The 15,935-nt window shown below is 33.2% G+C and overlaps 2 protein-coding genes across 2 annotated transcripts; both read right to left on the bottom strand.

Moving 5' to 3' along the window:
• Positions 1-2,617: 2,617 nt before the first annotated feature.
• LOC109176184 (ASC1-like protein) lies at positions 2,618-6,259 on the bottom strand. The gene is made up of 7 exons (XM_019325628.1): positions 6,003-6,259; positions 5,146-5,375; positions 4,725-4,880; positions 4,001-4,186; positions 3,667-3,851; positions 3,235-3,304; positions 2,618-2,976 (listed from the first exon to the last, which is right to left on the bottom strand). The coding sequence occupies exons 1-6, from the start codon at positions 6,138-6,140 to the stop codon at positions 3,273-3,275; spliced, it is 927 nt and encodes a 308-aa protein (XP_019181173.1). The 5' UTR covers positions 6,141-6,259; the 3' UTR covers positions 2,618-2,976; positions 3,235-3,272.
• Positions 6,260-14,901: 8,642 nt separating this feature from the next.
• On the bottom strand, positions 14,902-15,715 carry LOC109175504 (basic leucine zipper 43-like). The gene is made up of 2 exons (XM_019324769.1): positions 15,071-15,715; positions 14,902-15,029 (listed from the first exon to the last, which is right to left on the bottom strand). The coding sequence occupies exons 1-2, from the start codon at positions 15,616-15,618 to the stop codon at positions 15,023-15,025; spliced, it is 555 nt and encodes a 184-aa protein (XP_019180314.1). The 5' UTR covers positions 15,619-15,715; the 3' UTR covers positions 14,902-15,022.
• Between the last annotated feature and the right edge of the window lie 220 nt (positions 15,716-15,935).

Here is a 15,935-nt window from a genome sequence, read left to right as displayed (position 1 = left end):
ATATCACAGAAAGAGGTGCTCCAGAACTAGGAGTGTAGTTTATATAGGTTTCTTTATTTTATTTTTTTTTCAAAAAAAAATATTATTTCTTCTCGTGGACCGTGAAATTTATTGGTAATTATTAATTATTTGTACTTTGAGGTGTGTAAAATAATATAATAATAGTAAATTAATAATATTAATAATAATTTCTCCAGAAATAAAGGAGAATCACTCTACAGGGCAAGCATGTTTTGGAAAGTGGAATGCTATACTGGGAAAATATTTCACCTTCTAAAATTCCTTTTTATTAGTGTAAATTAACATTTTAAAAATGTTTCTATATAAAATTTTATTGATATTGTATCTTTTCAATGCATTATATAAAATTAAAAAAATGATCTTATAATAATTTAAATAAAATGATTGGAATATATTTTGTTGTGTGTTGATCACTTCACTTACAGGGCGTTTGGTTGGAGAGGGGGGGGGGGGGAATTATGTGGGAAAGGAATTGTAATTCCATGGGAGTTGAATTATTGGGAATAAAGTGGAAATTTAAATTCCAGTGTTTGGTTGACAGGAATAGAATTACTGGGAATTTCAATTCCAATGTTTGGTATACATGGGAATTTAAAGGGAATAAGTAGTATAAAATCAAAAATGTCCATTATTGTTGTTAGACATTAATTTTAGGTTAAAAAAGAAAGGGATAATTTTGACACATCACTATCTTTTTTTCCCAGGAATTAAAATACCAGGGGGCGACATGGGATTTTAATTCCATGAAAATGGGGGGTGGGGGGGGGGGGGGATTGCAATTCCATAGAATTGCAATTCTCTCCAACCAAACTACGAAATTTAATGGCCTTTGGAATTAGGTGGGAAGGGAATTTAAAATCCCTCTAACCAAACGCCTTGTTATGTGTTCAAGGGGATCAATGATTGATTTAGACAATTATAAAGTTAGTAGTGAAAAAATTTACTTTATATATCGATAATTCATTAGCAAGTCTTGATCATGTGACTATGTGAGTTTCACCTATAATACTTTGATAAGGACGGACTTTGTCTTTTTGCGGGCTCATGCTCTTTTGTTGTGTATAGGGCATTTCTTTAATAGCAAATACCAATTTTGGTCCCACGAGTATTAGCAAAATGACGATTTTGGTTCACATGTTTAATTCCTACCAATTTTCATCCACGACTATTGTTTTAGTACTAATTTTAATCCACAACTATTATTTTAGTACCAAAATTAATCACGTCAGTCACCCATCTATTTAAAACATCCCGAAATCTAAAAATTTTAAAGGCATTTTCGTCCTCTTCAACTTAAGATTTCAATTTGAGCATAAATAATTTAAGTCCTAAGATCGATCCCAATTCACAGTTCTCCTCCTCATCCTACCTTAATTTGAGGAGGAAAACTGCGAATTAAGATAGATTTTAGGGCTTAAATCCCTTTATTAATGTTCAAATGGGGATCCTAATTTGAGAAGCACGAAACTACCCTTAATAATTTTATATTTGGGCATGTTTTAAACGAAGGGGTGACCGGCATGATGAAAATTGGTACTAAAACAATAGTCGTGGGTGAAAATTGGTATTAAAACAATAGTAGTGGATGAAAATTGGTAAAAATTAAACATGTGGTTCAAAACTGTCATTTTGCTAATACTCGTGAGACCAAAATTGGTATTTGCTCATTTCTTTAAGGTCCAATTGAAATGACGTATCAATATGACACTTGACTATGTTTTTTTATATTATTATAGAAAATAACAAGGATACACTTTTTTTTTAAGAAAAGAATGGCGCAGCCCCAAACAGAAAAGCAAACCAACTAATCTCCCCGAGAATATGGAATCTCAGCTTGATCCTGTTGAAGCCACTCCTCAAATTCTCCCAACGGTCCTTGATGGAATAATCGCGGAGCGGGTCCGAGCAAAGCAATACGGAGCGGGTCAGGCCCAGCATCAACGAGTTACCCGCGATGCGTGGCGAACCACCCCGGGGTCGGCCCAGCATGGGGCCGGCTCACAATCGAGCAGGCCCCCATGGGCTCGGCCGAGTCCATGACCGGCCCTTTGGTCGAGCCCCGTGCTTGCCCAAGGGGTCGGGTCCTCGCGTGGAGCGAGTTCCGCGTACTCCGGACCAGTAGCAACCGGGGAGTATAAAAACACTCCCCGGTGTCCTATTCAAGCATCTTCTACCTTCTTACTATAGTGGTCTTTTTATTACACGTCATGAATCTCTGTAATAGCATTATACACTCATCAATACAATATTCGTACGTTATTTCTACTCTATTATCGTTTTATTATTCATTTATTATCTCCAATCATATATTCGGGTTGTATAATCCGAACCCCCAGGTTCATATAATCCATCAGTCCTCAAACTCTCCCGACAAGCAGAATAGAAACAACATCAGATCTCATTCATTGCCACACTTTTTGGCAAGCCAATCAGCAACAAAATTTTGTTCGCGAAGAACGTGGCAGCATTTCACTAACCAGTTCTTTTGTTAAAAAAAGAATCAATTGAGTCAAATTTAACTCACTTTAGACACTTTTATAATTTATATGCAACTCATTTTAATTTGAATACAACGTTTGAAGTTCAAATGAACAAATTTAGTACTCATCATGATCATTGTTCATTCAAAGAAAATAAACCCTCTGATTTTCAGTTCATGAACCTAAGTCCATTTGTTCCATTTCATTCCCAATAACAACAGAAACAACAATTCTCCATGCAGCCCACATGGCTGTTGGCACCAAGCTTCAGTCATGTCTGTGATACAGTCAGTCCTTGCAAAAATAATAGAATTTGCAAAAAGACCCAATTTTGGTCAACTTAAAATGACTGAATTTCTAATGTTAAACCAACAATCTGTTCACCTGCAATGTGAACAGAATAATCTCTTGCATCCTGTGTTTGTATTTCTCGACTTAACCATCATGCTCGTGTAAACCACGATTGTGTTTCTCGCTGCAAAGAAAGAAGAGAAGGTTTTGAGTTCAAATAAACCTGCCAGATTTACCTAGGATCCGAGAATTCATGGAATTGATCTTAATCTTATATGCTTGTTCGATAGAACCCTATTTAATTAGATTATATTATTCGATATAGATGAAGTAATCAGCAGTTTTTGCATGTTTGGCAAAGAATATGGACCATAGATTGTGCCAACACTTTTTTAGCTTATTCAAGAGTGATCCAACAAAACCATGAGAATATATTCAGTACCTTCACATCAATGAGGGGAAAAAAAACTTCTGGAACGATTAATCTTCGTGTTCATTTTCATCCTCGGAATCTGTACAAGGAACAAAATTACTCAGCCACACAATACAAAACTGCTCTTTTATCATAGAAAACATCTACTAAAAAAGAACACTACAATCAAACATTTACGGGAAATTCACTCATTTGAATCATTTCATGAAACTAAAAAGGATGCCAAATATTTCCATACTAAATATGGGAAAGTCTGGTAAATTAAAGAAAGGAACCAAATACCTATTCCTATCATTCTTATCAAAAAGCATCATGGATTTCTCAAGAAAGATCATCATAAATATTGCTTAGTGCGGTTCCAACTACTTGTTGAAATGTATGGCATAAATTGTTAAATGTGGAAAGTTAGAAACATTTTATAAAACCCCTTTTTTGCCTTACCAGATCGAACATCATCACTGACTTGGCCCCTTGATTGGATTTGTTTAACAAGCATCCTATACATCAGCACCCACCAATATATATGCATAACGAGCAAGCAAAATAGAAGAGAATTGAAGATGTAGTAAATTATTGGTCCTTCCACTTTGTGTTTCTCCTTATCCAAAGTCCGTACAACTTCATAGCTGCATTTAAATAAGTTAGATGAGTAATAGTATTTCACTATTTTGACAACCCTAAAGTTGAAAAAAAAAATTAAAATTAACGAACCACATCTGAACCAACTTTCAATCAACTAGGGCAAAGAAGGTAAAAGGGAACAACCATGACTCACCTTGTACTCCATAAAACCCAAAAAGGAAAGTATATAAGGCGAAGAAGGACCCAAGATAAAACGAAAAGAATGAATGCAATGCTGGCAACAGTTTCAGCACCACTGTATTTCGACATTTTCCCAATTTCCAAAAATATGTCACTAGCATCATGGACGGCTAAAACAACAGAGCCAACACGTGCAAACCTGCACACAGCAGAAACAATAATAGAATTGGATTGAAAGTAAAGTGATTTACTCAAAGAAAACATGATGAAATCTAATAGTTTTTTTTCAATCAAAACCCATCGACCATTTTCCTTCTCTTGTAAGTTGCTAACTTTCCCAAATGGCCCATTTCCTATATTATTGTGTACAAACACAAAAAAGCAAATAGTGCTCTTAAGCAGCATATGCCTCATTTGGCAGAGGAAAACCTTGATAATTACTGATTTTTGAGAAAAACTTGTACAGATGTTGGCTATTTAAATGGAATCTACTAAATTTCTTTAGAGAATTGTGGCCATTTTCTGGTTTTGTTTGTCCTCAAATGTGCATGGTTCACAATGTAAGTGCATGAGTATCCTTTCCCGGGGATTTTTCCTTTATTTCTAATTAGTCATAATGCCCTTTTAGATATTTTTACTAGTGCTTTAAAAATGCTACAAATTAGCATAAAATTTCAACCAATGTATTGAAAACTGTCTTTACAACAATGCAAAATCTCAGCTCTACTAAAACACACCTGAATATATAGGACAAGACAATGAGACTAGCAGTAGCAAAATGGTGGCTCATTGAAACCCCGAAGTCAGAGCGCCTTGTTTCCCAAAATATTAGAGCAAATATGGAATACGTGTAGAACCCACCAGAATACATATAAAGAGCCTTCAATTTTGCCCTACATTTCAAAAGCAATTGCTCATTTCATTAGACTATGAAATGAAAATGACACAGATAACTTGAGGACTTGGGACAAAGTCTAGCTTTGTGAATGAAATGATCATTAGTAGCTCATGCTTTGAAAAAACATAACATGCTCACTCATCGTTTCCTCAACAAAAAAGAAAACCAAAGAAACCTAAAAGAAGAACTTTAAAGGAATGAAAGAAAGCACATGTATACCAAAGAAGAACAATAAATTAGGAATTACAGAAAACTCTTACTTGCATTTCTGGTCAGGCCAGACCTGATCCCCAGGCCCTACCCAGAAATATTTTGTTTTGGTGAACCAAGGCTCATTGTAGGTAACAGCAAGTGCGAAAATTTCAGCTGAAATAAAATAAACATATTTCCATGCTGATTCCTTGAACTTCTGTATCTTTTTTCTTCGTTCTTCGGTTTCATTTTCCACCACCCGCTGTCCCTTTGCAAACATTAACCACCTGGCCAGATTCTGCAACATGTAAATCCAACTAAAACTTAGCATGATCATTAAACAAGGGTAGGGCAAAGATTCTAGAGGAAGTTCAAAAGGAAGCTGTGGTAGAAGTTTCATCTATTTGTTGAGTTATTGGATGGCATTCCTAGACATTGAAATTCACCCTCTCTCTCACAAGCACCTTGGCTTTTCATCCAAAAATTCAACTTCAACTTATTTGCCACAAGGAAATAGAATCACGACAGAATGACACAAATGCACAGGGTATAAACTATGTTCCCATTGCTATCCTAATCAGTTTTACTTGTGATTCACATACAAAGTCTACACCTAAATGGTCAAATCTAAACTTGAAGTCAGCTGGTAAACTCATTTTCAACTTCTAATCCCAAAACAGCTTGCTTAATAATCTGCCATGGGACCAATGTGCATAAAGCATACTGAACCAAATATGATTTTACACAAATCAAGACACAAAACAAAAAGCTAATAAGCAGAGTCATTACTTTAAAACAAATCAAAATCAAGAATTGATAACATCTTGCTTGCTAAACTTCACAGATTTTAGGCAAAACAGAATCTATAATCAAGTAAATCAAAACAAGTGAACACAGAAAACTCAAACACTAAAAAGAACTCTACCTCAAATACGAATCTATCAAGCAAGAATCTGATAGCGGGGAAGAACAGCACGAACAGCGGAAGCACTGCCAAATCTCTGTAGCTTGGATACGATTCTTGCTCCCAATCAATGGAACCCACAATTTCGAGAATACCCATTTGCCCAAAAGAAGTTTGTACGTTCTGAACTGTGTATCAGAGGTTTTGGTCAATCATGGGGACTTTAAAGTTACCGTTTGCCTCGAAGGTCGAAGCCTCAAACGACCTGAAACTGAAAAGTCCTTCCAGAATTCAGAGTGGGTTGGATCCAGTAAGAGAGGGTCCACAATAATTATTTGGTTCAGGTGTAGTGGCAATTTTACCCTTTGACTTTTAGTCCAGAAATCGAGAACACCTTATTTTTTATTTTATCAAAACCAGAACACTTTATCTTAATATTAAAAATTTTAAACTTTTGGAATACTATTGCCCCTATTACAAACTTATTTCAATCCAACTTAAATTATTTGAGTTTGAGTTGAATGAGTTTTACTTTCTACACAGAATTGTATCTCCTAATATATAATGGTCCTATTTGGTAAATGAGTTAGAGGGTATGACTAGTTGATAATATGAGTTGATTGTATAAATGTGTTTGGTAAATTAGCTGATAGCTGTTTCTATAATTTCTTTTGTCAAAAAGTCAATTAAAATGTTATTTTGAACAATTTTTTGAATTTTAGCATTTTAGAGTTACAAAAAGCTTATTAATGAAACACTTATATTGATTTTTTAATGAAGTCAAATAGTTAATAGTGGTCAAATAAGTCAAAATTAACTGATATAAATACAATTATACTAGCTACTCAAACTAAGAGCCTCATTATTTGTGGTTTTTGGAGAGGTTTTGCAGCCTTTTGCCCATGTGAAAGAGAGAGAAGGTTGGTGTTGCTCTGCAAGAACTTAATTTTTGTGGGTCCCGTAAGAGAGAGAAATGTTAGAATAGAGTTGTAGTTGGGCGCGTTTTTTGCACATCGAGCACCCAGAGTTCAAGCGCTTGAACTACTTTGCTTTTCCCTTTTCTTTTCGTTTCGTTCTTTTTTCTTCTCCTCTTTCACTTTTCTTTCTTACATGGTATGTAAAAATCAATGTTAAAATTCAAACTAACGAGGATGCTTTATGTGAGAAGTTTTAAGGTTTTTTTTTTTGTTGTTTGTAATATTATATTTATATAAAATGTATGGTTAAGTTTACGAGCTATTCAAACAGAGTATTAAGATACTTGAATTTAACTTGATGTGTTATTCAAACTATTTTTTTTTTAATCATAAGGGAAGGGGATACCCGAACTACTAAACGTTTACACTGAGGCTCAAACTTGTTACCTCCTACTTAAGGGAGCAATTGAATACTATTGGACCACAAGGTCCTTGGTTTTATTTGAACTTGAACTCGACTTGATAGTAAATGAATCAAATTATAATGTTTGTCGAATTGAGTTTGAATAATTTTAATAAAATTAAGGTATGCTCGAATATTATGTTAATCTAAATAATGAATAATCAATGCAAAGAATACAATTTCTATTTAAGTAGGACACACCATAATAATAAATTAATAATGCAATTTCTATTTAAGTAGGATACAACATATTGGCGAGTTCACCTTGGTAAGACAGCTTCATTTACAATAGAATTTCGTCACCTCTTTTTATTTGTTTATTTATCCTATCATTGATTAACAACCGCAACAAAGAAGATGAAGGAAACTCCAAAATTTGCAAACTCCGATTGTGATGTAAGGACATACTTGTTAAAAATTCAGTTACTTTACTATCAAATTTTTAAGAAGAAAGAATCATATCACTCATACTAGTCACAAACTTATAATGTTCATATTACGATATGTTTAACATAATAAGTTAAATATTTAAAAGGGAGTCAATAATCAATATCAGTTAATTTTGGCTTATTTGACCACTATTAGCTATTTGACTTGGTCAAAAAATTATATAAGTATTTGATTAATAAGCTTTTTGTAACTCTAAAATGCTAAAATTCAAATTCAAAAATCTGTTTAAAACAACTTTTTCAATTAGCTTTTTGACAAAATAAATTATACCAAACAACTATCAGTTAATTTATCAAACACATTTTTATAATCAGCTAATATTATCAACTAGTCATACCTTCTAACACAATCAGCTAACAGCTAACAACCATTTACAAAACAGGACCATTATATATTATAAAAAGATTATTATATAATATTAAATTTTGTTATAATATTTGATTATAAAATGTTTATTATTAGGAGATACAATTAGTTGTGTAGAAAATAAAACTCATTCGACTCAAACTCAAATATGAGTTGGATTGAAATAAGTTTAAAATTTTGAGTATTAAGACAAGGTATTCTCAATTTATGGGCTAAAAGTGAAGGGTAACTATATGTATGCAGAAAGCAAGCAATGGACTCCATTAGGATTCGAATCCTGGGAGAATCACAATTATACCGCTTGACCACAATGCAAAAGATATAGCAAGTATATGTAGACAGAAAGCAAGCAATAATGGACCTCACTACTCTAGTCTAGTCTAAAAGAACAAAATGCCAAAGGGGAGAAAGTGAAGTGGGGTTGAGTACAAGTAAATTTAGCTGCTAATTAATTTTGTAAGTATGTTTCACAAAAAGTCTTTACGGGTTTAGCTAAGTGATTTAATAAGCAGTATTTAATTTGAGAGAAGAAATATGTTTTACGATTAAATTCAATTATTGTGAGTCAGGTTAAAATTTTTCTCTAAAATAGTGAATTTTATTGTCTTGTCAAGATTATACGTTTGATCCTATAACATTAATATAATAATCTTTTCGGTTTGTAGAAATTATGAGTGAAATTAAAATTTCATGGAAAAAAGAATAAATGGAAAATTCATATTCTTGTTTGGTTGATGAGAAAGAAAAATAAAAAAAAAACTGCTAAAATTTTGAATATATCTAATAAGGTACCTAAATTAAAGGAATTTATTTTTCTCTATAAATGAAACTCTAGAGAGAAAAAAACATTTACACTAATCAAAGAAATTATTGAGGAAAAAAAATTATATTCCTAGAAACCAAACAAGTTATATTCACTCATTACCCAAAAGAAGTTAGGTTTGATCCCTATTGTTAGACTAGCTATTTCGTGCCAATTTGAATGGTCCCCTTCTAGGTCCTTATTGGCGGCAACTGAAAAATCCAAACTTATAACGTACACTAAACAAACTGCTAATACAATCATAGCATTAAAAAATCTTGTATGTGTGTTATATTGAAGAATTATGTGTTAAATCTTTTTCGAGTTAAGTCAGCAGATTTTGCTGACACAAATTGCATTTTCAACCTGAATTGAATTTGATCGACTTAATTAGTTACAATGCCATGAAACTATTAATTAAAGTTGATTGTACTTAAATTATGAGCATTTAATTACTTCGGCCTGACAGTAAAAAATTAAATCAAATCTACCTCAACAATATAATAAATATGAGATCATATGGTGCATGAGAAAGTCTGATCGATAGTGCACTTTTTTTTTTTTTTTTTTTTTTGGTGTTAAACCAAGGATCTACTATAGGACACACTCAAATCTGTCTCAATAATTAATATGGGATCATTGCAATGTCTCTAAAGGAAACAGTAATTGATAGTAGTTTATTACTTTATCATGATGATTAGTATCAGAGCATGTCACAATTTAAATCCTAAACATTTAGATCTCACAATTAGTATCAGAGCATGCTATGTAGATAGTAATTGTTTTAAACTATATATGTGTGGTATCTTGAATGTGCACTCTCTCAAAAGACACAAATCCGTTATCTGCATATCTTCTAATCCGGCCAAAATCTCTTTTTGACCATTTAATACCCTATTAGAGCATACATGTCTCCTCTCCACTCGATTCCTCTATGTACTACAACTCCTCTGGGGCTGAGCCCATGAATCTGTTCTTATCTGTTCTCCGATTGAACTTCGCAATTGTGATTTAGTTATTAATAGTTTTTTTTTTTTTAAACTTTCAGTTCTCTGTCTGCAGCCCCAATTCTTGCTTTTTACCGATGGTTAATGACTTTCCGGTGCCGCTGCTGCCATAAGATCCAAATGTATGTTAAGTTATTAATAGTTTTTCTAATTAATTTGCTTCAAATCTCTCCCTAATCGCAATTATAATTTTTCAATTTTTGTGTCGTAAGGAGGTTGCCCCTTTGATTAACAGCAATTTATGCCCGCCCTACGGACCAGGATGTGAGGCACCGAAATATGGTAATTTTTTTTATCTAAATTTTTATACCTCAGTAAAAGTAAATACTTTTTTTTTTCCTTACATTTTATCTAGAAGCAAAAGAATTACTTAAATTTATATTTTGAAAATTTATTTCTCTAATTTGTAGATATATTCTCTAAAACACTATTTAACTTGCCATTTTGATTGCGTATTCTTTTTGTATTGCCATATGTATAGAGTATGTATTTTGTTGTGTGTGCGTGTGTCGCTAGTCATCATAATACATACGGCTGATTTCTGTGTTAATTGATAATTCCAGGTGGTGCTCTTGGCTGGACTTGGGAAGTTGCCCTTTGTTTTTCAAATTACATGTAGTGCACTAAGAATTTCTACTTCAACTTCAATTTTAACTTGTTGCCCTTTGTTTTTCAAATAACATGTATTGCACTAATTTCTATAGTTTGAATCCTTGCTCTCTTGATTTGTGTTGATTAGCTATGAATAACTTAAACTTGTTTACTTTTTTTGTACCTTTTTGTTGTCTAAGGCCACAAAGTGGAGTTTACCTACACTTGAAAGGATTGTGGAGTTTCCCTCGTCATCCAAAAGAACAAGGTCTAGCCAATTGTTGTTCTTTTGTTCTTGCTTAATTGTAACTCTACCTTTAAATCTCATCATTTAATTATATAACTGCATGCATGTTATGATCGTTCAAGCTTTTCCTCCCTAGCCTGCAAGTATGTCATGGATTGGGTTACTTCGGAGCGTCCCGTACTATCCTATATATCCATTGACAGGGCTAATTATATAACTGCATGTATGTTATGACAGCTTTTCCTCCCTGCAAGTATGTCCGGGTGGATCCTCTGTCAAATTTGATCTTCAGCCAAATTAAATATCATCCTCACTGACCATTGATCTTGTGATCTAGTGACATGAAGTGACTCTTCTAACAAAGCAGCGAAAGGAATGACATTCCATTTCATACAACTTGGCCTAGAAATGACAACATCTCTAATTAGTAAGAGAGCCGTCGTTTAGCAAACAAAAATCTTATGTTACCAAAAAATCTAGCTAATTCCTTAATGTCATTAATGTTACAAAAATCGCTGCAATGTCTCTAAAGGAAACAGTAATTGGTATCAGAGTAGTTTATTACTTCATCATGATGATTGGTATCAGAGCATGCCACAATTTAAATCCTAAACATTTAGATCTCACAATTAGTATCAGAGCATGCTATGTAGATATTAATTGTTTTAAACTATATATGTGTGGTATCTTGAATGTGCACTTTCTCAAAAGACACAAATTCGTTATCTGCATATCTTCTAATCTGGCCAAAATCTCTTTTTCACCATTTAATACCCTATCAGAGCATACATGTCTCCTCTCCACTCGATTCCTCTATGTACTACAACTCCTCTGGGGCTGAGCCCATGAATCTGTTCTTATCTGTTCTCTGATTGAACTTCACAATTGTGATTTAGTTATTAATAGTTTTTTTCTTAAAAAAAAAACTTTCAGTTCTCTGTGATTTCATTCTGCTTTTAATTTGGTTCAAATCTCTCCCTCAATAATCGTAATTATAAATTTTCAATTTTTGTCGTCTTAAAGTTCTCCCCGAACTTAGCTGCCAATATGAAAAATTCATTGACATTATCAAATCCGAGGAACCTGGTGAGTACTAAGTTATTGTTGAAATATGTAATTTGACTCTTGATCATTATTAGAAAAGTCATAGTATGAATATATAGTTCTTCCTCCCAAACGCTCTGTCGGGTAGGATTGTGGGGCCCTTAGGGTTGGGGTTCAGTCTTTTGGAAGAATGAATATATAGTTCTTTTTTTAATTCTGTCTTTTTTTTTTTTTGTTTTTTTTTTGTTTTTGTTTTTGTTTTTTTTTTTTTTTGTTTTGTTTTTTTTTTTTTTTGGGTTTCTGCTTTGATTTTATATTTAGTATTTACTAATTACTTTGTCCTTTTAGTTAGAAAATTTTTATGAGTTTGAGAGCGTGCATGAAGTGTTTGTTACACTGTAATGGTATATGTAGTCTTGCTTTGCTACCATCATCAACCTATTTTGTTTTTAAAGTAAACCGTTACAATTTATACACAAAAGTATTAGAGGTGTTTAATTTGGATCCCTGCTAGATACTTTATCTTTATTTTGCATTTATTATCTATATCAATAAATCAATTTTTATTGATTAATTTTACTATTCTACGCTATCCAAAGGATCTATGTAATTAGTGTACATGCATCTATGTTCTTGTAGTTACATTAATAATTTTTTATCAATTGTTTAACATATAAGTTAAAGAGATTGTTTAAAAACTAAAGAAGTTAAAAGAGATTGAACACCTCAATATAAATGACTTATTTGGAATATATTAAAGGCTTAGTAACTAAAAGTAACTCTTTATGTTTTAGTAGTTTGAGAAAGTATTTTGCCACGTAAATTTCTTTTCTCGACCGTTGATTCAGCAAGAAACATGGTTGCAGTAGGCGCTAGGCACTAGTCGAGCGGTGAAGTAGCGCCTATCGCCTAGACAGCCTAGGCGGGCGCCTATGCGGTTAACTAAAATAAATAGTGCACGTCAGTAGTGCTAATATATATATATATATATATATATATATATATATATATATATATATATATATATATATATATACACATGCTATTGGTCGATTTTACAGTAATACTTTTAGTATATTAAAAATGTACATTCTATTTGATGGATATCTAGTGTGGACACCCCGTGATTACCACTACCTAGCAAGAGTCGCATGGCACTCAGACTTGATAGTCAGCACTCGAAACATGACCCGTCAGTATTGGCCCGCTCCCAAATTATCCTTCCATAACCTCTATTTATTATCCATATTACCCATTACTATAATAAGCTATTATACCACCATGTATTTTACCCATTTTCCTCCTATAAAAATGTCTGAGAACAAAAAAGAAAGGGGAGACAACTCCATCTCTCTGGAGAATAGCAATACAACATGTTCAAAAATTATCAACAAAATAGTAAATTTTCAACTTGACACCGCCGAAAAAGGCCCGTGATTTTTAACTTTTGATTTTTACGTTAAAATTAATGTGTCTTTCTTATTTTTCCTCTTCATTATTTATTTTTGTTGATTCAATCCGTTATGTTAGTCTGCCAAGAGTAACTACCCTCGGGTCATGAAACTAATAGTATTCATGGTCCACATAAAAATTTGTCATCATCTTTATCATCCTTCCATTCATGTTTGTGTTGACACACATCTTCCCTTGCTCGAGCTTGCTATATAAGATTTTTTATTTATTTATTTATTTATTTTTATTTTCTTTTACATTTCCCCTTCTAGAGCGCACATATATTTTTTTTTTCTAAAAAAATAAAATTTAGTAATTGAAATTGAACTTGAACTTGTGATTAATTATTTAAAAGTCATAAAACATATATATATATATATATATATATATATATATATATACATCACTTGACTATCTACAAACTTTTTGGCACATGTGCAGACTTATATATGTTATAACTATGACTGCGTGATATATTAAAAACATTCATTATATTAATTTGTAAACTGATTTTGCGACTTCCGATTTATTTTTGTATTGACTCTAGAAGTGGTGTTTTATAGGCATAGGATTAATCCGACAAAAATTTGAATCACCAATGTATAGAAATATATTATTATTATTATTATTAATGGTCCACCACTAAACATGTCACTTTCATAACTTCTATCAACTTATTGCTTCATAGGAACTGCAGAATTATGCGGCGAAGTGATGACTACTTGGATTATTTTGGTCTATCTGTTGAAACATTATTGGCTTTTTGAGGGGACAAAGATGAGAGGATTAGGTATTTGTGGAATAAATTTTAAAATGTATGATGAATTGAACTAAAATGTTACTCCGTACGTAGTATATATTTGATATTCAAGTATCCTTTTTGTCTCACTTGTTTAATATATTAGAGAATAAAATTTATAAAAAAAAAAAAAAAAAAAAAAAAAAAAAAAAAAAAAAGAGTAGTGGTAATACTTTTTGCGCGAGTACAATCAGAAATGATTTAAGATGTGCATTATTATTGTTAACTCTTATTCTTACAAAATATATGATATAACTTAAAAGTATGTATACTTGTATATATCCAAGAAAATTAATATGTCACTCTTAGCTCGCACAAATAGTTTAGTTACGTTGGTTTTTGAGTGACAGATTGTGTGCATGGTCCTCCAATATAATGAATGGTTAAGTCATCATGATTTATCGCATGGATCAACAAATCTTGTTGGACAAGAGTTCTGATTTTGGAAACTTGTAATTACCAATCTAATAATTAACTTAATCATTTTGGATGAGGTAAAATGAGAATTTTTTTAATTTTTTTTTTGTGCTATTGACCCTGTTACATATAGTATTTTTCACTATTGGAAATTATGGAATTTTCGACCACCTCAAAGTGTCAAGTTAAAACTAAAAAGTGGTCGGAAATAGCAACAAAGGTTTGTCTGAATACTAAAAGTGGGGAACAAGGCTTTCAACTTGATTTAAGATCACTATAAGGTGGTCGGAAATTTCATAATTTCCAAGCCGTTTGGCATAAGAAAATATAGAAAGTAAAATTTAAAAATTATAAGAAAGCACTAAGATGGAAGGAGTTGATTTGATTGGAAAACCAGACAGGGTAAAATTAGAGAATAATGAGAACATAAAAACTTGGAAAAGACTGATATATAGATGAGATGAGAGAAAGCAATAACTTGAAAACTTATGTAACTGGTCTTCTACTGCTGATAGATGGATGATTCAGCGTTGGAATGAGCATTTGATATCTTCCAGATCTCTCAAATCACTGAAAGGGTCATCGGCGCCGCCGTCTCGGAGCTCAACGACCAGTCGCCGGAGGCCGGACGCTTCTTCCTTGAGGCGCGCATTCTCCAGCAGGACCTTATCGTGATGCTCCGACATCTGGTTCAGCCTGTCGAGCAGATTACAATTCTCCGTTCTGAAAGCAAGAACCTGGGACCAAAGCTCATCCAGGTGCCGCTTCTTCCGCATCCTGGATCTCCGGGCGGATTCCCGGTTCGACACCATCCGACGTTGCTTTCTCTCGTCGATGATCCGATGCTGCTGTTCCTCGGATTCATCGGAGGTTGAGTTGTTGCTGATGCTTGCGGATAGAGAGAAATCTGGAGGGGTTATTATTGGAAGAGCGTTTTGGTGATGATTATTATTGATGTTCAAGAATCTGGTGAAGTCTATGGCCGGTGATGAGGAGTTGAAGGTGAAATCAAGAGGGGGAAGAGTGAAGAGACTCTCTGCGGAAAAATAGTTGATTCCTGTGTTCTCTACTGATGGAATCATGTTGATGAAACTATAATGAAGGTGATGAATATAATGGTGGTATATATGATATATATGATATTCTTGGTAGATTGTTTGCAGATGGCTGGGGTTGAGAAGGTAGCTAGGGGAGCTTCTATGGAGGGGTGAGAGGGTTTTATAGGGAGAAGAAGGCTGAGAGAGAGAGAGAGAGATTTAGCTAATAGTGGTGGCTGGCAAATTTTAGTGTAGACCATGATACATGTAGCAGTGTGGTTTATGAAATAACACGACTGGAAATTATAGAATTTCTAACCACCTGAAAGTGATCTTAACTCAAGTCGAAAGCAAAAGGTGGT

This window comes from Ipomoea nil, unplaced genomic scaffold, assembly GCF_001879475.1.
Source record: "Ipomoea nil cultivar Tokyo-kokei standard unplaced genomic scaffold, Asagao_1.1 scaffold0688, whole genome shotgun sequence".
Lineage (NCBI taxonomy): Eukaryota > Viridiplantae > Streptophyta > Magnoliopsida > Solanales > Convolvulaceae > Ipomoea > Ipomoea nil.
The sequence above is the reverse complement of the archived record's forward strand: the minus strand, read 5'-3'. Positions and strand labels throughout refer to the sequence as shown.